General features: G+C 38.6%; 1 protein-coding gene across 6 annotated transcripts in view; it reads right to left on the reverse strand.

Moving 5' to 3' along the window:
- The window catches only part of UNC79 (unc-79 homolog, NALCN channel complex subunit), a 184,100-nt gene that overhangs the window by 153,014 nt on the left and 7,385 nt on the right, over positions 1–23,701 (reverse strand). For 2 of the 6 annotated variants that reach the window (XM_063439045.1, XM_063439044.1), the window contains 3 exons: positions 16,434–16,579; positions 8,706–8,876; positions 2,935–3,030 (listed from right to left, as the gene is read on the reverse strand). In XM_063439045.1, the coding sequence (XP_063295115.1) occupies positions 2,935–3,030; positions 8,706–8,876; positions 16,434–16,579 (413 nt within the window). Of the gene's footprint in view, positions 1–2,934; positions 3,031–8,705; positions 8,877–16,433; positions 16,753–23,701 lie in introns of those variants that run through there. The other 4 variants (XM_063439043.1, XM_063439042.1, XM_063439041.1 and 1 more) reach the window with 3 other exon arrangements.

Here is a 23,701-nt window from a genome sequence, read left to right on the forward strand (position 1 = left end):
GTTTTTCCAACTTAATCATTCTTTTTTGTTAAACGCAATTGTCAGCCTCTTAAACAACAAGAAGTAGAACCAGATAAGTTCTCTAGAAACCATTAGTGAAATGTTTAGATGTGCCATAAATGCATTCAATTAAATCATGATTCATCAATTCGACACCTTACACAATGACAGAGTTAAAGAATGTCGAAATGCTGGTCATGGCAGGTCAGTCTTCAGGAATCGAAGCACAAATATAAGAGACAAAGGAGAGAAACATATTCCTTATTGCCTTTAGTAGAGAATAAGAGGGATGTGCTGTAAGTAAGGTGACATGTAATTCAAGAGCTCTTCCATTTTTTTTTTTTTGTAATTCATGGTACCGCCAGTATGGACTTTAATGTTATTTTCCTGTAAATAAATTAGCAGGTATATCCAGCCACTCTATGTAACCAATAGGAATAAGTTGGCCTGCTCAGACAACTTTTGGAGATCACTAAAACCCCACAATAACATCCAGATCAGAAAGATACCAGTTAACAACACACATATAAGCTTCTGATTTCTAAAAATGTCTAAAGGTTTTTTTTTTTTTTAATTTAATTAACCTTCGATAAGCTTTTTAAAAGTTTATAATTAGGGGGGCGGGGCCTGACTACCAAACTGAATGGTCGCATAAACCAACAGCTCCTGCAATCTTCAGACTTTAAGCCTTAAAAAAAGCAATTTTTATACCTGATTAATGACCAGCAGCCGTGGTCCGATGCACAGGGAAGCACTGGCTCAGAGGAGAGGCTTGCAATTTACTGTTTTAGTCCCTCGAAACGATAACAGTCGTCCCCACAGGATGAGGCCTACTCAGGCGGTGAGCGGGGTGGACGGCCGCTGCCCCGCTATACTGCCCGACGGTATCGTGCTAGACTCCCATGGACGTGCAACCAGGGCCCCGTTCCCCCCCCCCCGGGCCGGTGGTGGTGATCCCGGCCCACACCCTGCAGCCCGAACCGCACCAGAAACCAAGCTAATGAAACCACAGGCCCGATCAAAATGGAAGCAAACGCGAACCCACCAGCTCCCACCGGGAACAACGCCATCTTTTCTCATTCAATGGCTAAGGCCCTGACACATGCAAGGCGGATGCTACATACCTACATGAGGCAGCCTGACAGGAGGGATCCCTACGACACACTACTCCAGTGCTTGCCGGCTCAAAGCTGCTGCTATACCCAAGCTCACGTGAGGAGAGGTACGCAGAGGTACAGCCGACCAACAGGCAACCAGACCACCCTGAACATCACCAAGCGACTCATACACAGGCTTAACAAAGCGCTTGGCTCACAGCACATGACAGTGCTCCTTACCCCGGATCTGGATAACAACACCCCCGAGACTGAGCTACAGCTCCACCAGACAGCCACGCTCAGCTCCAGCACTGAACAATCCATAGACAGCCGTTATCCCTACCCGATCAAGGGCATAGGCTGACGCTGGACTCCCTGACCATGCCACCCTTCCGCCAACCACATCCCAGATTACAGGACTCAAAGTATTTTATGTTTCTTTCACTGTTTTATTTCACTTAAATTTTTCAAAATCTCTCTCTGTGGGTTTCATGGAATGACACGTATAATGCAGCTATGCTGATGACACTACAGACCTTATTTAACCTGTTGGACTCCTGCTATAATCCTGCTCTCATGTACCTAAGTTTATGATCAATTTTTCTATCACTTAGCCCCATACAAGCCCCTACCTACGCTCAACACTTAAAAGCGCTTTGACATAATCATCCCGCCTCCTTCCATAAGGATAACCTGGTAGGGTGGCTAGCACCACTCTCAATCAATCATTCTATAATCGATAAACTTACACCTCGCATATTGCGCAGCATACCATCCAGTATCCTATACTAGCGAGCCTCAGGGCGCTTCCACCCGCTTTAGACACCCAGACATGTAACTCCTTTTAATCTTATTATTAGTCTCCACTAACAAACCGTAGTACCTCTTTGCAGCGCACTAAGCCCCTCACGGTTATACCCTGGGTCAGAACATGCAACAGGTTGCCTCACAACGGTTGCCCACCCACTCACGGTCGCATGTCGCCTTGCCTACACAAAGTGCAGCACCACCTTAAGCCAACTTTCTACTTAAACCTGAGCTAATTCAATGCTGCAAACTTCAGCCTTTTGTTCTTACACAAAATATGCAAATGCCCATACCAATAATAAGCCTGCACGTTATAGAACAGTCTGAAATCTTATGTTTCTCATGACAATATACCATACAATTGTGCTATTCAATCGCAGGTCACATCAATTACATGTTCAAGACAAGCCTGCAGTTGCTGTTGTGGCGCTGCAAGACCAAATGTATGTTTTTCATATGCACAAGAAAAATAAAGAATAAAAAAAAAAAACAAGTTTATAATTAGCCTTGTTCGTAATGATTAGCCTTTCTTCACCTGATCTTAACTTGCAGTGTTTTCCATCTTTGCGCTAACATATTGCTCTATATGATGCTATGACATATTTGGGAGTTTGTTTGGAGTTTCAGTTCGGCTTTTAGCTTTCTACAGCAAAAAAGTAACAATTGAACTACAACTCCCAGAAACCCTTGTGGTGCCCATAAAGAGCTGCTTACCTCATAAACTCAAGAGTGAAATTCACCCCAAGCTCTCCCAGTTTATCGTCCAGGCTAATAGAATTTGTTTTAGAGTGAAAATTCTGCATTATCAGATGGGTACCGGGAAGTTCCACCCTTTTGCCAAACAGCTTTCAGATATTCTGACAAAAACTGTTGAACGGAGCCCATAACTAGTTTTTATTATAACCACTGCACAAAGCTGTAGTGTTATCGTAGGTTATCATGCTGAAACTGCCCCTATAAGATGCAGTTAAAACGATTTAATTGAGTTGCCAATCTTACTCAGCACATTTGTGCCAGAAGAAATACTTACCGGGATTTGAGGTGTATTGCATTGCTATCATAAGCATTGAAGATGCAGACAAATTAACATGTGCAGGTATGCCCCCTTCTCTTCTACTAGAACCCACTGTAACAGAAAAACAGTTTTAATGATCACAAATACAGCATCTAAAGAGCACAGTCATTATACTAAGCAGTCACGGTCTAACCGAGAAGTGCAATGTTTGGATGTCAGTAGATGAAGGGTATTAGCCCACCAGTAAATTGTATTACCTCTCTCACGTATATTGAAATAAACCCTTCCAAAACCCTATCCTATACCCAACCCTAAAATCTCGATATATGTATATATACACACACACTCTTCTATGTTTCACATTATGACCCCATAGCTGTGAATTAATTTAGAGTATCACATAAATGTGCCGCTAAACAAATATTTTCATTGATTAAAGAATAGGACATAAACAGAATATGAAGGAGAAGGAAAAGAAGAGGCAAAAACAGTCCTTGGTTATATTAGACCCCAAGTTCACTACAGAAGAACATGTCAGCTGGGCATGACTAAGCTCTCTGAAGCCAAAAATGAGTACAGAAAGAAGGGTAATATAAACGAGCATCTTAGAATTAACTGTCCAAGCAGGCCAGAAAACAGACAAGCCTTGGTTGATATGACAGAGTACTCCAAAAATAATAAACTCCCTATTACCTTAGGCCAGTGTTTCCCAACCCAGTCCTCAAGGCACACCTACCAGTCCAGGATTTAAGGATTACCCAGTTTTGTCTAAGGTGTTTTTAGAAAAAAAAGAAAAAACACCTTAGACAAAACTGGGTAATCCTTAAATCCTGGACTGGTAGGTGTGCCTTGAGGACTGGGTTGGGAAACACTGCCTTAGGCTGAGGGAATCTGAAAATACAAACTACGGCCCTACGTAGATTCCTGGGCAACTAAACATTTAATAGACCATTCCTTTGCTATTAATAATTCACTACCATTAAGGGGAAAGAAAACCAGACAACAGAATAGTCAAGACAAATTTGGATCAAATGCCAAAGGATCACTATAATATGAATGCTCTGTTGGGTATGTAGAAAACCACAGCTGGTCACTGGAATTGGGCATTAATGGGGTTTAAATATGAATAGTGATTATTGATTCTAAATGTCGTCAAAATAGATGGATAAAACTAATGGCAATGCTCATCATCACAATTTACTCCAGAATGATGTAAAGTGACGTGGATTTCACAAGAATGAGTAGGCACAATTGCAAGTACCAGTGAGCATGCCCGATGCAGTCTGTACATTGAAATTGTAGTGCAGAGGTGGCCGCTCTGACGTTTATTCAACCACACATAAAACATATCATTAGATAAGATTTCAGGTCTACCCATCTTCTCTCCCCGGATGGAGCATGCTACATCACTATCTGCGCTAACAGGATGGAGTAACAGTACATTAGGAAGATTGGTAGACCTAAAGCTCCCCCCGGTTTTGGTCTATATAACATGTTCCTTGCACCATATGAATGAACCTATATATTTATGCCCTCTACATGCCACTTTGTGACCTGGACTTGGAGAGTCTGGAAAAGAAAAAGCAAACTTTTTTCATTTTTTCATTTTCATTTTTTCAATTCATTTTTATGCTGTGCATTCTTCCTATCCACGAGATTGGTCTCTCCAGATCCAGATCCTTCTTAATATTGTATCACAGTACAGAGTAGTTTGCTGCAAATAGAGCTCTGAGATCATCAGTAACCTGGATTCCTAGGTAACGAATGAAGGGTTTAATCTACAAAATATATGTTGATCAAATTAAATCTGTGTCGGCAGCTGACATGTTAATGAGTATATCATTAGATTTGCCCACATTTACCCTATAGCCAAATAGAGGGACAAAATCATTGACTAGCACAAACAGTGGGGGTAGAGAAGAAATGGGATCTGCTAATGTCAAAAGTATGTTGTCGGCATATGTCGCTATTTTGAAAATTTCTCCAAGGGATTTGTTCTCCCTTAAATGATGAAGAGGAGGTTTTACTTAGAGGGCAAACAATAAAGGGGACAATGGGCAACCTTGCCTCGTCTGGTTGGTTATGTTGAAAGTAGCGGGATGTAACCCAGGGAGGTCCAACTCTGCCTGTAGCTCAGTATATAGAGCCCTAATTACACTAAGGAAAGAGTGGGTAGGAGCATTGCACCTCCTCTGCATCCAGAGATAGGAGCAGACAAGGAGTTTGGGTTCTCCTATCCTCCAAGCTAATTTTACCACTCTCCTGGTAATCTTGTATAATTGTTATTCCAGAATGAACCCAACCTGATCAGGGTGTATCTATTTCAGCTGCAAAGGATTAAGATTAAAAAAAAAATTTGACAGTCATCCGTTAAGTAAAAAAGAACAAGGAGCAAACTTGAGATGACACATTAAATGATCAACAAAGTAAATGATTTAGCACAACAAATATGCCTGAGGTGCCCAGAAGGTAAATCCCCAGATGTTGTAAAACTGCAACCTCCATGATGCTTTGCATGCCTCGAGAATTACAAAGCATCATGGAAGCTGTAGTCTTAAAGCATCTGGGGATCTACCTTTTGGGCACCCTTAATGTTGCTGTAAAAGGATTAATGAACAAATCAAAATTGAAAAAAGTTTGAATTTACATAATTTTACTTTATTTTTAATTCATCTTGGAAGAATATAACAAAATTGCTGTTATATTCTTTAACCCCTTAGGGACCAAACTTCTGGAATAAAAGGGAATCATGATATGTCACACATGTCATGTGTCCTTAAGGGGTTAAACATGTGCTAGCTATACAACTCCTATTTCACATAAATGCTAAGGTATTGATTAAAAGCCCAACAAAATGCATGCACTAACAGAGTTATTTCAGGGTTAATTCAACATGAACTTCAAAACAGCAGAACTAAAAGCATAGCAGACTTAAAGACCTTTTACAATTCGGCTATTTTGACCTTAAATTTGAAATTCACTTTTAATTTTCACTTTAGAGAATAAACCTGTAAGTACATAAATGTTAAAATCCTAGGAATCGTCAAACACAGACCAGCTCTATATTTTATCAGAGTGTTTATTCACCCTGGCAATTGTTCTGCACGTGTTTTACCCATGTACTGTTACTCTGGCCAGATGTAAGACGGGCAAGCAGAATTGTTACAGCTGTAACATTTAACTCCAGAATAACCGTAAGATAAGAATTAGCAGCGTACATGAAAACACACGCTGTATGTAAAGAGAAACACAATAAATGAGTTAGCCATTAAAAATAGCACATTTAAATAAACACCAAGTTCGAATGAGTTCACAGTCTGCATTTTTACTGACGTTTAAGTCAAGTAAATCAAGACAATATTTGAGTTTGAGCCCCCCCTCCAATGTTACCGCCCTTCATTCTTCACATTGGGTTAATCTTGCCTTTTGCCTGAAACCCAATACTTGAATATTTATATGGAAGATGCCTACTAGATGTATTGTGAGCTGTATACTTGCCCAAGCCAATTTGAATCAAACCAGGTGCCTTCTGTTATTTACCATTCTATTGGAGATGTCTTAAAACTTGATCAATACCACACTCTTCCTGGTAGGTGGTCAGGATTTATCTAGCAATAACAGTGTTGCCCTGCAATTTAAGATTTTGTGGATATACTATTGAAAATGTTCTATTATACTATTGAAAATGTTCCCATCATCGACCAATGCATTCAAATTGTCGTCTGATTGGCTTCCTAGTAATTTCAGCCAATCACAATACAGCTATGGTATCAACTTGGTCTTTTTTTCTGCTTTGGTTTTATACTTTTCTCTGTATCCATACAAAATAATTAGGAATTGTGTCTGTAACGGATCCACTGGCACCCCGACTGGGTACCTCCGTTGAAAGATGCTCCTAGCGCTTCTAGAGGACTCCAAGCACTCCACCAGACACCATAAGCACCGCAGGCTGCAGCTATCTCCCTTCAGAACGAAGCAGGAACAAGCTCTTACAAGAGCTCAGTGATTATAGCAAGGGAATATGCCTAGCATAGCAATCCCTTGTAGCAGATTCCCCCAATAAGAGACAGGACTCAAGTTGAGGGTAAAAATAGAACTCTCTGGCTGCTAGCTTGCAGCCCTTTTTATTAGGTGCTCCCATGAAGGGGAGGGACACACACAGTAACGTACATTAACCAATCACACAATAGTTACATCCCACACATAGCCCTCCCCTCTACCTGTAAACTAATTATCTGTACACACAGGAAAATACAATTATCCTAGGTAGGGAAAATACAGTTTTTACACAACATTCATAACTCCCAAAATATACATCACATTCGCATAAAAATACATATACACAATCAATCCATTCGGGGGAACAACATACTCAAAAATCATACGAATTGGACCAGGGGTTCAAAAGTTAGTACAAATGTGCATTTGACCTTCTGGAAGCATGGTTTTTAGAAGCTCAAACTAGTTCCCCAGAATCCTCTATCCTGGAGACAATGGAGAAGCTGATTTAATTATATCCAGAAACAAACACAGCCTCCATTAAGCACATGTTACCAGCAACCACCAAAAGACATAAAAATACATAACTCCTGTTATACTAAACAGAACCCCCACATTCAACCCATCCCCAGATGGCTTGGATCTGAGCGCTCAACATATCCAAACAGCGTTTAGATGCCACAAACACAGTTCAAACGCCATGGGGTTTAAGTTTCGTATGGGCTGATGAGAGGGCCCATAATCCTGGGGCAGCCCAATAACCCACAGTATGCCCAAATACCGTGCATAAAGGGCCAAATCGCCCAGGGACCGTAGTCACAGGGTAAGAGGCGGGCAAGCAGCCCCCTCCAAACCACAGTGGCGAAGTGGCTTTCGCTACAGTGTCCCAGGTCAGACATAAAATAGTTAGAAGCATTTAAATGGTCTATGGAGAGGGAATAAATCAGGCAGCACGACATTGGACGGGGCATGCAAGAACTACGTCCCGTGCTAGATTACAGATAGAGCAATCACTGCAGCAGGGAAGCAAAGTTGAGCAGAAGTTGGTCAGTTAACAGTAGAGTCTGATCCAACATGGTTGCACAACCACATAAAAGGGAAATTCTCTGAAAGAAACAAAACAGAACACTAATTAAGTTAAGAGAATAAAAGTTTGAGAAGTGACAGCTGGGGTTGCGTAGGCTATTCTGAAGACATGGGTTTTAAGGGACTTCTTAATAGTTTGAAGATTAAGAAATAATTTGATGGAAGAAGGCAGGCGGTTTCATAGGAAACTACCACTAGAGGTGTTCTTAGGCAGCAATGTAAACAATGCCTTTTCTCTGAAAAGGCATTGTTTACATTAAAAAGCCTGCGGTGACAGGCAGTAGACACCAGAACAGCCACATTAAGGTGTTGATAAAGGTTATGTTTTATCTTCTAGCCACCAGTATTATTTGGCCTGTTTCACATGTGTCCACAACAGACAAAGTAGTGCAAAAAAAAAAATCCAGTTTGTTCAGAGGATGACTGGCGAACACCGTCCACATTCATTCATACAGTTTAAATCTGAGATCGACTATTTGAGGATTGAGAGGAGCACTTAGCCTGCCAATGTCACTGTTCTCGTAAACACTGTAGGTGCTCTTCTTATTGTCCAGACACATAAAACATACTTATAGATCTGCTTCTTATATTAAACTCATGCTAGAATTAGCATACATACATTAGATATCTGCCCATGGTTGAGCTTTCCCCAACAGTTTAAGGTAAGTTGTAACATTTACACATTTATTCGATGAACTTACATATAGCCATAGGTAGAAACGATGTGCTCAGATATTCAATGATATCCTTGTGGAGGAACGGAGGAAAGGTGGCCAGCGTTGATATCATGGTGTATGGTAAAGTGCTGAGTATATCATCGCTCAGGAAAGGTAATAAACACGTGGTTGTATAAAATATAGATTGTCCAAGATCTGAAAAGTTAGCAAAGTCAATTAAGTAATTGAAAAACAATCAATTTCATTAACATTTCTTAGCAGACCTTGATCATAAAATGACTCTAAATCTAAGGCTCTGTATCAAGTCCCGGAATTCAGGAAATTTTATATTGGTCTATTGACATCATACACAAAGCAGTGTTACACTATACAAAATAGAGGCAAATCATATAATTGTGGTTATTTGTCAGAGAACACGCCTCTGGTGGCAGTCAGACTGAGAGTCACTAGTGGCACTTCCTACTTAAACAGACACTATAGTCACCAAAACAACTTTAACTTAATGAAGCATTATAAAGTATAGATCACGCCCCTGCAGTCTCACTTCTCAAATCTCTGCCATTTAGAAGTTAAATCACTTTGTTTATACAGAACTAGTCACACCGCCCTGCAAGTGACGTGCACAGCCTGAACAGATCTAAAGTTTAAAACTTCCTTTATTGCAAAATCTGTTTAGTTTAGAATTCCATATCTCCTGCACTGTTAATCTCTTACAATACTTTGCAGGAGCCTTCTGTATGTGATTAAAGTTCAATTTACAGAGCAGGACATAAAAACTTCTAAAGTAGGTTAACATCTCATTGAAAATGAAACTAGAGGGTACACAGGCACCAGAGGTCCCCAATACTCCTCTATGAGACATCTTCCTAAAATAAATCAGAAGGAATATATATAACAGGAATTCTTTGATGAGTAGACCGTGCTCCACTAAACTCATTAGGTTGTGTTGTCTCTTTTCTTGTTCAGTGTTTATTTATTCTTTACAATATATAAAGAAAAATGTGAAGAAAACTGAATTTGTGTCTCAGTCTCTCTGGAAAATGTTGCCACTGAACGACCTGGGTTGATGTCAGGCAGTTCTGAAAGTCCGTACTGTTGTAAATATTTGAAGACCAAGGTCAAGAACTAGATGAGTTCATTCTGGAAGTCAAAAGAGAGGCCTTCACCTAATTTTACAAGGATGCTGTAATCTGTAAAAATGGGGTTGCCAATGAAAGCTTGTAAAGCAAGTGTTGTCTTCAAAGAGTTAAGTTTTAGATAAAAAATATTGTGTTGTTGCCTTCTATTTATTATTCACCTGGGCCAAGTGGACTTCATTCCTTCCAAATAAGGTATGAACAAGATTTTCCACACTTTTCAATTAATTAATCTATACCGCTATTTACTTACAACTCACCTTCCTTGGAAACTGAGAGGGCATTCAACATGGTTGCATGGATGGAAGTCTATGTCGCAAGTTCTCCGACAATTCAAGACAACCAGTAATAGTCTTACGGTTGTTTTAAATCCTAGTGACTCCAGGTTTTGTAGTTATATGACACTGGGTGAGCTGGAACCATCTACCCTAACCCTTTGGACCTTGGACACACATACTCTAACATGAGCAGCTTCTCTTCCACTGTGTGTTCTATGCAGCTCTACAACATTCACAAAAAGAAAGATGGTTCTACTACTACAGTACTACACCTGGATCTCTGGATCAACTCACACTTGACAATTTGTTTATCACCATTTCCCTGCTGGCTATTGTGTGAATCACACAAACTATAAGTGATATTTCCTTGAACTAAACCTGGGCAAACTTATCCGAATACCACCAAAACGCAAGAAATTATCTTCTCCTGTGTGTATAGTTGGCTTTTAACCCCTTTTCTATCTCTAAACCCATATTCATGGCTCAAAGAGGATCTGGCTTGGGCGAGTCTATAAATTTTGACCAGTAATTTACCAGTTCTGAAAATACCCACAAATTCACCATCTGCATCCCCATTAAAGGGAACTTTGACAAGACAATCACTTGGTACTAGAACACACATGAATGGAGTTACTGGCAAGCTGATGGAACGTGCACCATGGCAGCTATTAGCAGGTTGAGCAGTTTAATATTTTTTCTAATGAATAATATTCTCAAATACTTGTCCCATAAGCCCCTTGAAAGACCAGGAATGACTGAGGAAAAACCTATAACTTCTGGTTAGCTGCAGATTAAGAATTGAAAATCCCTCTTTTTTTTGCCACTGGTCATATTCAAGCCATAATTCAACATTTCATATGTGTAATTGATGTCAAATTGTTTCTGACCATCCTTGAGGCAAATATTTCTTTCCAAACTTGGAGGTTTTTTTTCCTCTCTCTCTCTCTCTTTTTTTTTTTTTTTTTTTTAACAAAACCTCTTACAAACCCATATCACAATATCCTCACATGGATATAGATCTGCACTGTTTTAGGTGAAAAACCCAGGTTCTTTTTTTGTTATCCCACACTTACCTTCACTTTAACTACAGGCTTCACCAGATGAAGAAGCACATTTTGCCAGGGATCCAGTTAGTCCCTATGCATCGCCCAGAGAATTCACACTGTACTGAAATCTACATGGTCAAGATTATATCCTGGGTGTATAAAAATCTGCAGTGTTTTAGATAATACAAAAGCCTGTCTGTAGCCATGTAACTGCATCTACTATATGTAGGAAGTGTGACAAACGTAGTAATAATATTTACATTAAAAATGGCCACAGGTTTCTTAAAAATACGTATAAACCGGGTAGATCCCCATTTTTATTTACATATTTTGTACATGATGTTATTCATCCTATGTCAATATTATAGAACCAATCTGACGTATTTCAAGATAAGGGCTATGCTATCGTCTCTGATACTTTTTATTCCCCATCCCTCAGGTTTTCGTAAAAGATAAATGGATAAATGATACACCATTAAAATTGTGTAAATTAATATTGCTGTATTGTCCTATATTTACAAGCTGGCTATTCATCCTATGTTATAAATAAATCCAATACTTAAGTTAACCTTAAGGACGTTACACCGTGTCCTTACGCTCTAACTATAATGGGCTTAAAAGCCTTTAAAACACAATGACACGTCCTGTACATTTGGTGTGAGCATGCTTAGAATCGTACTGCCATCAGGGAGTCCCAGGTATTAACAGATATCTTGGGCTCCCCTCTGTCTTCTGGGGCATTTTTAGGGGCCCCAGACTTTTAGATAAGCTGCTTGCAATGCTGCAAGCAGCTCTTTAAAAGACATTTAAGTGCCATCAAAAAGATTGTGGTGTGAGCAGGGTTAAATCTCTGCTACCAGCATTAATATCAGTTATCAATAGATAACTGGGGCTATTGTTAATCAGCTGGGGCAATTCTTAATAGCCTCAGACTGACCGACGTGCTCTGTGCAGCGCTACACAGAGCCCTTTAAATTCACAGATAAAACCGCAAGTGAGCGATCGCGCTCAGCCATCTTTGTTTGGGACTGCAGGTTGCTTTAAGGAGACCCTCCAGGGTGTGAATAGACCCTGGCATGGTCTCCTAGCATGTCCCCAGTCAACTTTGCCAGCTGCCCATGACTGATCTCTGTATAAATCGGCTGGAAGCCAGGGTTCCATTCAGAATTTCACTAACTCTAATTCTGAAAACGGCCTGTAGATGTTGGCAACATACCACCATCCACTGTGCTAAATAGTAAAACCCATTTCTAATATTATAATTTATATTAGCAGTAGGTTACAGCAGGGTTAAATTTAGGGGTAGGGTTAGAGTTAGTGTTAGGGTTAGGATTAGGGATATGGTACGGTAAGAGTTAATGCTGGGTATGGTTTAATGCTATTATAGGGTTAGGGATAGTGTAGGGTTAAGGTTAAGATTAGGACAGGCATATGGTAAGAGTTATTGTAAGCATTGGGTAAGGGGTATGGCTGGTACAGCATTAGTGTGGGGTTTTTATATTGGGTTTCGATCCTAGACATATGGGCATTTAACAATCAGGACAGATATATTGGTCTATTGTGTTTTCTTTTTAATTAGTTGCACTGGGTGTGTAAAAATTATGATAAGCAAAAATGTGAAATTTGGTTTCCATTTTATTTACATATAATATTGGGTTAGGTATACATATAAAATATTAAATGAAATGCTTTAAAAAAACAAAGTATATATAATATGTATGGGGGCACTTGAATAGAATCCCTTAAATTACACCCATAGCTAGAATTCAAGGTTTTGTTTTGGTTCAGAACGTGGACAATTTCCTCAGTCCTTAAGATGGTCATAGTTCATTTTAGCTTGCAATTAAAATGTGCCATTAACTCCGAAGTGATTGTTAATTTTTAAAAATGTTATTTTCCACATGAGTCATTCATTTACATTGTGAAGTCATTTAGGAGATACGAATTTAAATTTACAGACAAGAAATATATCATCACTAGTGGGATAGTTCAGCTGGTAATCCACACACTATAAACCTGTACAGACACAAGGGACTAGTTTTCCCCCCTCCCCCATCAGGTATAGCGGGTACTTAGCTCCCTTTAAGGTAGGTAAGAAGAGTGGCACTGAGTTTGATTCATGAGTATTCATCATATACTTTGCGACTTGAGCAATATAAAGAGCTCTAATGTGAATATTGTGCTATACAATATAGACCAACATGTTTGAAACATGTTTATTCTTTAAATTTCTATATTTTTTGATATATTGATATTTTTAATATATGATCGATTTTTGACATTTTAATAATTTGGGGAATTTTCTATTTATTTTTTTAAATCGTACTCAAAAATATTAAATAATTTGTAAAGCTTATCCAAAAATCTCAAATCAAGCCAATAATTGACTTATAATATAGATACAACTAGTAGTCTATATTTTAATTTTTTTAAATAAATAAAAGACAAACATATAAACCTCATTTTATTTTTTCATTTGTTTCCTACAATGGCCACCAAATGCACTATATACTAAAATGAATGATTTGGTAACACAGGGCTAGACCTCCATGCTGAATTACTAGCCAGTAATGAGTTTTACAACTACACAGGGCATTCATAATGTTTATAACCTAGTGGAAATGCATTGTCTCCCATCCAGGGATCCCTAAAGCACCCATGTAGGTGAATTGCAACATGTGTCTATTGATGGCTGACTATACTATAAAACTACTTAAAGGGATCAATAGTCCTGAAAATATATATATATTTATTTATTTTATTTTTTGTTTGTTTTTGGAAATTCTTTATTTTTGATGTGGCGTAAGCAAAAAAAAAAAAACCAAAAAAAACAAACCAAAAAAACCCACTGTTCACCACACACGTTTGTGCAAATTACAATTAGTCACAACATGCAAGAATTATGTCACAGAATCTCGTGTTACACAACTAGGCACTTTTTATATTTAGACATTTTACATGCGTGTGCCCCTAGGCGGTTTAGGGAGCCAGTCGTGCATGTGGGTACAGTCGGTGGGACCTGTAGGCTGTCGCCTAGGGCTAGATGGGGTAGTAGTGATGGGATCCATAGTGGGTCCTGATATCGATGTCGGGTAAAGGAGTAGACATTGGCTGTCGTATGAAGAGTAAAGTAGTGAGTCACCACTGATGGGTCATGTCAGTCAAATTTTGGTTAGTATTAGGGGAGCATGAGAGTAGGGTATGTAGAAGCTTTTCCTCCAGGTGGAGGTGCACTATGTCCATGGGCTGCGTGGACTACTCTGGATAGGTAGTTTCCCTAACCAAGGGGTTGCCGGGAGGAGGGGGGAAGTTTGCTCTCTGTTTGGCTGTTCGCCTTAAGTCATTGCGCGTGTGGGGCTAACGCCACTGTCAGCAGTCTCGTAAATATCGTGGGCGGTGGGTGTCTGGGTGATCCTGGTCAGTCACATAGTAGAACATTACGTCCACGTGAGAAAGCCCTATGGGGAGAAACACTTTGTGAAAATTTTAACTGTATTTTAATAAAGGTATTTTGGCCACTTTCTTTGTTGTGAGTTAGCCATTTTATCTTTTTTACAATTTTTATTATTTTACCACCTGAGTTTTACTTGTCCCAGAGAGATACTACTCCAAAGCATCCTTAGTGGGGATTGTACCACTTACGCCCTATCATTGAGCAGTGCGTCTGCCCAATTAAATGTGAGTAACCATTTGCTATTTTTATACACTCTCCTGGTTTTATCACAGTGAGCACTATTGTTTTTTATTTTACATATGGTCTACTTACAACACTCCCTCACATATCCCACAAGTGGGGTTATACCACTGTACGCTGTTTATACTAGAGCTAGTTTTTAGATCTCCAAAACGTGAGTAGGACCATATAGACCTTTTTTATTGGCTGCTACCTAATTGGGTTTTATTTTCTCTTTCATACGGATCCCACGAACCCCTTGATCCATCTACTCCATAGACATCTCTACCTCATATAGAAATGTGATTGTTCTCCCATCACAAGGTTTTACTGGACTCTTTTTGGACATGTATGTATATATATATATATACACACACACACACACACACACCCCGTTTATTTTTTTATTGTTCTCTCTCTCTGTATTATATATCATTGTTTATTTCTATATTACTACTTGCTTATATTTAATTGTACATATTATCTATGTGGCGCCACCTTTTTCTACTTCTTTATACCTATATACCTATATGGCCTGTGAGGAAGCCCTATCCTTTAGGTGTGCTGCCTTTATTTAAGTTTTTAAGCACTGATCCTTGTGTACACCTTTCAAGGCAATTCCATGCATCCACAACGCTCTCAGTAAACAAATACTTCCTGATATTATTTTTAAACCTTTGTCCCTCTAATTTAAGACTATGTCCTCTGGTTGTGGTAGTTTTTCTTCTTTTAAATATAGTCTCCTCCTTTACTGTGTTGATTCCCTTTATGTATTTAAATGTTTCTATCATATCCCCCCTGTCTCGTCTTTCCTCCAAGCTATACATGTTAAGTTCCTTTAACCTTTCCTGGTAAGTTTTATCCTGCAATCCATGAATCAGTTTAGTAGCCCTTCTCTGAACTCTCTCTAAGGTATCAATATCCTTCTGAAGATATGGTCTCCAATACTGCGTACAATACTCCAAGTGATGTCTCACCAGTGTTCTGTACAATGGCATGAGCACTTCCCTCTTTCTACTGCTAATACCTCTCCCTATACAACCAAGCATTCTGCTAGCATTTCCTGCTGCTCTGTTACATTGTCTGCCTACCTTTAAGTCATCAGAAATAATCACCCATAATCCCTTTCCTCAGATGTTAAGGTTAGGACTCTATCAAATATTCTATACTCTGCTCTTGGGTTTTTACGTCCAGGAAGCATTATCTTGCACTTATCCACATTAAATGTCAGCTGCCACAACTCTGACCATTTTTCTAGTTTACTAGTTTAAATAAAATTAAAAATCAGTTTTTTGTTTTTTTACTTTACAACACATTTTCTTGACATCAATTTTGCTACAACGTCAAACTATTTTGGAGAAGTTTGGCACTGGTAATGAGGAAACTGGAATTCTGTAATCTCAACAACCAGTGAGTGACGTTTCTGAGAAGAAACCCACTGGCGTATTGCACCATAAACACTACAATGTTGTGTGGTGGTTATGGTGTTTAAAGTGCCCCTTTAATAATCAAACTCTAGAGAGACTGAAATCCCAAGTATGTGTAGGGTAGGGCAGAAAAAGGATAGAGTGGAAATGATTAGAAAAATCTCAAGAAATTTCAGTGGTGGAAACTCTTACCATGTTGTCCATGTTGAAGCAATGGCACTAGATCCAACAGAGACACCAAAGTGACATAAAGCCCCTGATAGTCCAGTGATGGGTATTCTGATAACTGAGCATCCCGGCTTTGCTGACCCCGTTCTGATGGAGAATCACGCAGGACGCTGTAAAGGAGGGAGCGAGTAACAGTAGGATTGATGGAACTGACCTGTGGTCTTAGAGATGGGGTGAGAGGGAATGGCACGGGGAAAAGACACATGGTCATGGGCACTGTCAAATTGGAGGCATCTTGGTTGTCCTTCTTGCCTGATCGGGACAAAATGCTGTTGAAGGGATAAAGAAAAAAAAAGAGACAACAAAGACACAAAGAACAGCACATTACATTGAAATGACACTATAAACAAATAATAGACCAGATATATCCCACATAAGATGCAATGTCTAGCAATACATTGTCTACCAATCTAGGATCTCTTCACTTTCACTCTCAGAAATAGAAAATTGTAATTACGGCTTACTAAACGTTCTCATTGCATCCCATGTGTTATCTGGATTATAAGGAGCAAAAATATAAAGATGCATGTTTCAGTGCCAAACCCATGCTTCACAGGCACGCAAATTGGCGAAACTGACTGTCAAATCGACAACAGGCCCGATTACACACACCATTCCATGTCTTTTTCTACAGAGATCATTATTTTTCGTTTGCTTTAAAAATGCCAAAGTGCAATCATTTTGAGATTTTTTAAATTTTTTTTTTTTTTACACTTTTTTTTTAAATTTTTTTTTTTTACTAAATTTCGTGTTGTCAGCACAATTGCAAAATGGAACCCTGTAAAATATAGGTTTGGCACTTGCAGAAACATGTTTTAGCTAGTAATAAACATGTGAGTTTATTAAGATGTTTCTTTCTTAAAAAGCACATGTTTATTGCATCAAAATAATGTCTGTATGTAATTTATGATACTGCTTCATGGCATTCGATCAGTATCATCTGACATAATGAGGTTTCAACAGGCACATGGATCGAGAAATAATATATATATTTTAAAATGTTAACTAGGCTATTGGAGAAAGCTTTAAAATAATATATAGTGGATGATCCGCAGCATTCATGAGCTAATGGCAATGGTCATTTGTGTGCTTTTATCTTTAACTAAGGGTTGTCCATGTTTGCAAAGGAAGCGTTATTTTAAAAATACAAACACTATTTTGTGAAGATCCTTCATTACTGTAAGATTTAGCCAACAATTTAACTGCATCTTATTGATAAAGTCCTATTGAGTGCCAGAGGGCGTTCAATCCACAATATATGTTGCTCGACCAGCTGGCACTCAGAGGGTTACACATACATTTTGCCAACTACATTAAAAAATTTGCTGCAAGCTTAAGGATTTATACTTTTGATTAAATCCCGTTTATCTGAATACGAGAGATTAGCTAGCTGTAAGAATAGAGCAGAATTGTTCCATCTAGATGTTAATGTCATCTAACAAAAGTGGATTTTAACAGTTTAAACTAGGGATGAGCCAACTGTCCCGAATTGACAATTATGTAATAAAGAGGGGGATTATTCAATGAGGAACTGTGGATAATTGATAAGGGAATTTCAATTTTTGGCCAACGGCACAGATAGAAAAATAGCTCAGTTGTGGATTTTTTTCCTAATCAGCCATTTATAATTCCCCAAATAGGGACGTTGTCAAAATAATTAGGAGTTATATGCTCATCAGTGAATGATGGTGAATTGCAAAATAAATTTATAAAGAATAGGCCAGGTTACAGGGACACTATACGCACCCAGACCACTTAGTCCTGCAATATAAAACATTGCAGTTTTTGAAAATCTGAAATTATTTCATTGCAGTACTAAGACAACATTAAGATGCTTCCAGGAGTTTACCGGACTCTAGGTTGCCTAACTGAAGCTGGACGTCCTCACTCTGCCTGAGGACATCTAGCGTCAGTAAAATCCCCATTAGAAAATATGTGAGTGCTTTCATATGGGGAGGGCCTAACGCCCTCTCCAGGCATGCGCATTAGGTACCCCTGTCAGATGATGTTGGAGGAGGCAGAGCATCAACCAAACGCGGAGGGATATCCCTTTATCTCCCAGGAGAGGGCACAAGGAAGGGGGGCAGAGGGCACTATAGTGTTAGGAATACAACTAGAGTGTCCTCTGCTCCCCCCACCCCCCTTGTGCCCTTTACGTGTGCAGGTCCAATTCAGGTCTATCTTAAATTGCTGGGCCACTGAGTTTTTTTCCCCATGAAGATAGAATCTTTATGAAAAGCTCACTTCTACGGTCTTTGATTTTAAAATTCCAACACCTTTAAAAGACATACATGTGACAAAGAAGTCATCTTTGTCAAAAGAACGAATTTCCACTTTCCACTGCCATTTGCGATCAGCTATCGCTCGAAGCAGTTAGTGGTAACAGGTACCATCTTGCATGATGGTAATAGATACCTATAGCAACTTATTGCGTATGCCAGAGATTATCCTTAGAAACGCTTGCGGTGTCCTCCAAAGACCCAGTTTTTTACTCGCATGCATGCTCCTGCCAGATGACGTTTCCAGAAGATAAAAACAAATGGCGGAGAGATTGTAACACTGACAAGGGGCAGAATAAGGTAACTATATAAGTATTGATACTTGCACCCCCTCCACATACGCAGATAGATCATCTTGGTGTGGTCTTTGTAAAAAAAAAATACAGAGACCCCAAAAGTGACAGTGCTGCTTTAAACGGTTAGTTAGTTTGGCCTGAATTCACCACAATTCACTGATTAGTAAATAACAGACTCATTTTGTTATTCCCAATTATATTAGGCCATACAGCGTGAATGTGCTAAAAATCTCCAACTCGCTTTTTCAGCTCTGCATGTTTGGTCTATCCTTTGTTTACCCTTGTTGCTTTTCCACAATTTCCAGTTTTGTAAATAACCCCATTTTTTTTTTTTAAATCAGCGTGTTAAAAAGTAATAGACTTTATTCAGGAAACAGTCAACAGGAGTGAACTGGAGACAAAATTGAAAATTGTATGACGATATAGTGGACTTCTCCAACAAAGATACAGACACAATTCTGCAATTTTAGCCCAGCAATTTGTGTTTTGGTTTTCAATTCACTCCTCAATTCTACTGTGTGTCAAGTCATTCTTGACCAGTTTACTCATCCCTAGTATAGACAAAACAAACCCCTTAACTGTAGGTAGCGTTGTTGCCATCATTTGTTTTGTACAGGATCGTCATATAATCTCTCATCCCAACAGTACAGCCTACACAAAGCTAACAGTATAAAGAAAATCATTATTCACTTGGATATTGTACTCTCTTAGAAAGGCAATCAATATGCAAACGTATTCAGGGATTTGTTCCACCAGCGTTAAGTCATTAATAATAGCCTTCAAGAAATGAAAAAGATAGCTAAACCTTATTGTGTTTGTTCCCATTAATAAATGTAGTTGGTGATACTTTTTAACGATAACAAACTGGGGTTTATTCGCTAAACAGCAAACTACAGATAATTAAAAATTGAACTACAAAATGTCATCTGAAACAGCCAACCTGTAACAGCAGCAGAGATTAGGTGTTTTTTTTCCTTATAAATCAGCATAAATTTTGCTATCCAGTTTTCAAATTTACTACAGTTTGGTGTGTAGATAATAAACCCAATGCGTTTTTCAAGACCTCATTAGTCTATTCTTCAAATACTCTGGTTAGAAAAACTAAGCAATGAGTATTGTTTTGGGTATTTGTAAAGTATTATGTTAATTGCTAAAATGCATCATCAGCTACCAAGGCTTTACTTGGCTACATTAAATACAATAACTAACATATTTCATGAACTTAATAGTTTCTCTTAATCAATGTCCTTTTAACTGGAAACATGATGGGAATGGTCTTAAAGGGAAAGTGATGCATTTCTCTGCAGTATATTGCAGTCTCTTTGGGCAGAGAAAGATCTATTTGGAAAATGACTTGATAATGTAATTCCCCAGCCACCGTTCATCAGTCAACATACACACCAATCAATTCTGATCATTCATCATTCAGTAACTGTCAACTATTTTTTCCAAAAACTGAACGCAACACTTGATTTTTTTTATCTAAAATTTGTAATTCCTTGTTAATCTCCCAAAATTCTTGGTTAGTGAATAAGCCCCTGAATGTTATTAAAGGTGAACGGATTTCACCATTAAGAGTGGAATGCACTCTTGAGGGTAATAATTTATTTTACTGCAATTGTTTAATATACGTGGGGCCACTTTATTACTGGGCATTTATATGGAAAGCGGCTATCTATGAAGCCTGTTATATCTAGAATTAGCTAATCATTTACTGAATTCACTGGTGGAGATACAGGTAAAATTCTCAAATGCTGTATCTGAAAAACAGTCTATATAAATGTGTTGCAGATCCTTTAAATAACCACTAGATGGTAACAAAACACAAGGATTTCAATGGTCCTTAAAATCATATTAAAACCGCAATTCCTTGCAATAACCACCAGATGGTGGCAAAGCACATAAATATCAGTGTTCTTTAAAGAAACACTATAGTGTCAGGAATACAAACATGTATTCATTATTATTATTATTATTATTTTATTATTTATATAGCGCCAACAAATTCCGTAGCGCTGTACAATTCATGACACTATATTCATGTTTAGGTGACTAGCCCCATTCCGATCACAGTAAAAAGGTGATTTTTCTGGCACTCCACACCATTCTTGCTAGGGCTGGCTTTGCTTGACCCTGCCTCTGTGGCAGAGATCATCAGCATTGACAACCTCCGCCAATCCAATGCTTTCACATGCAGATCGTGGAGAGGCTGAATGCTAGTGCTGCACAGACTAAGAAATATTTCTAGTGGCCGTCTGAGTGACTGCCACTAGTGTTACTAGGCAGCAATGTAAGCACTGCCTTTTCTGTGAAAAGGCAGCATTTACATTGAAAAGATTGTAGGGACAGGCTATACACACCAGAACCACTATTTTAAGTTGTAGTGTATCTGGTGACTACAGTGTCCCTTTAATTTAAAAGAACACAATAGCTGTAGGAATACAAATCTGCATTCGTAACACTTTAGTGTCCCTCTCCCTAGCTCTAAATAGGTCCCCAACCAGAGCGGCTGACCTCCTCATTCAAAATGCACATTCAAAATTCCCCAGAGGAAAGCACTGAGTGAATGCTTTTCTACGGCGCTTCCAAGTCACATGAGCAAGCTTTATTCAGTCTGTGCCACAGAAGTCCCTATAGGTGCTGTCAGTAATTTAACCAACCAGTGTCCTATCCCTATGAATACTGGAAAAATTCATTGGACATGACCGACAGATTTAAACATGTGCAGTTTTTAATAAACCTGCAATAATTTAACAGACAGCCACTAGAGGGACTTCCGGGTCGTTAGGCGACTTTTAGTCGCCTAACTGATACTGGACGTCCTCACGCTATGCATGAGAATGTCCAGTGTCACTCGAAACCCCATCGGAAATCATTGTATAATGCTTTCCTATGGGAGAGGTCCTAATGAGATCACGGCCATTGCCGCGCATGTGCACTAGATGTCTCCCACTGGCTGACGTCAACTTTGTTTCCCTGGCACTATAGTTTCCCTTCAAAGCGACACTGTCACACGGAACTTACCTTTAACCTTTTGATTCCTTTACTCTTTCTCTCTCAGAATCTGTTCTCTGTTTCTTCCCAATCCGATCAAGTTTTCTTTAAAAACATAAGAAAGTACGGATTACTTTGTCTTATGTATTTTTTTCCACACTTGACTTTCTTTGACACATGGAGGAGCTTAACTCAGCTCAATTTCCTGTGTCAATAAGAAGGGAGAGTACCTCGGTGGGTCAAAGAAAGTCAAGCATAGGAAAAATACATTCGGCAAAGTTGTCCCTACCTCGTCTTATGTTTTAAAGAAAACAAGATCAGAAATAAAGAAAAGAGGAACTGACTCTGAGAAAGGAAGAGAAGAGGAAACAATAGGAGAAAGGTAACTATGGCCGGACAGTGCCACTTTAAGACTTTTCAGTAGTATTACTCGGAATATATGTTTTTAACCCTTTCACTACTGACCACTTTTTGATTGAAAAATATTGGCATTATTTTAAGATAAATAGCTAGAATATAAAGTCATTATAACACATCGATTGTGTGCATGGATTGCTTTGAAGACAAACTTAAAAATAAGCAAACGTACGCAATTTATATTCTTCACTTATTATTTCATCCTTTTCCTATTTGGAGTTGAAAGGCTTTGGACAGTAGAAAATGCCCTTCATTTTGCAATATTTCACACAGAGTCGGAAATGTTAGTATAAAAGCAATATGTTCTCACATATGGCAGGTGTGACAAAAATATATAAATAAAAGTGTTGAAAAGCCTTGCCTAAAGGTATTTGTATGGACCATGAAGGCAATTAGTAATGCACTTTACTAAAAATTACAGAATGTAAAAAAGAATGTTTGCATTTGGGCATAATGCCCACATACAGTAAATTAAGTTAAATAATATATTTCTAAAGTAAAAAGGATTTAAAACTGATATAGCAATCTTTATCAACCTCTGGAAAGGTAATGTAATGTTGACGTTGAAATGGTACAGTCGATTCACTCCTCCCCTTCCCTGACTGTCAGAATGGTATGACCCAGTGACACTTCCTGTACAGCTGGAAAGCAGGGGATGATCTGACATTTTCAGCAACTTTACAATCATTATATCAGCGACAAGCAGCTTCTGCTAGCAAAATTTGTTCCTCTACAGGCTGAAATCATAACTAGAGTATAAATGAGGGTGAGTGAGGCTTTATGGACTAGATTTTATACTGCAAGATACATTAAAATAAAAATGTTTCTAATTAGTTCTGGTGTTCAAGGGGATAAGGAACACTGATATTTATGTATTTTGCCACCATCTGGTGGTTATTGGAAGGAACTGCAACCCGTTCATATAAACAGTTTTTTAGTTGTCATACATAGTAAATGGCATGTTTTAAGTGTTAATGTGAATGGTATGTTTTAAGACAGTTAAAGGAGTTTCTTTTTTTTTTAGTGCTGTTTAGCTCAAACACACTCTTTGCTCTATTGATGTTGATCCTATCCGTCACCAATAAATTTATTGTAAATTTATTACATTACTGAACAACTAAAGGTGGTGTGTTCACTAAATAAATTGTTGGCAACTGAAAACTAAATTGCAAAATTCATAACAAAATTAGTTATGTTGGAGCTGAGATTTGTATTTAACCTCATTATGTTGGCTTAAATGAAATGA

This window comes from Pelobates fuscus, chromosome 13 (genome assembly GCF_036172605.1).
Source record: "Pelobates fuscus isolate aPelFus1 chromosome 13, aPelFus1.pri, whole genome shotgun sequence".
In the NCBI taxonomy this organism is placed as follows: domain Eukaryota; kingdom Metazoa; phylum Chordata; class Amphibia; order Anura; family Pelobatidae; genus Pelobates; species Pelobates fuscus.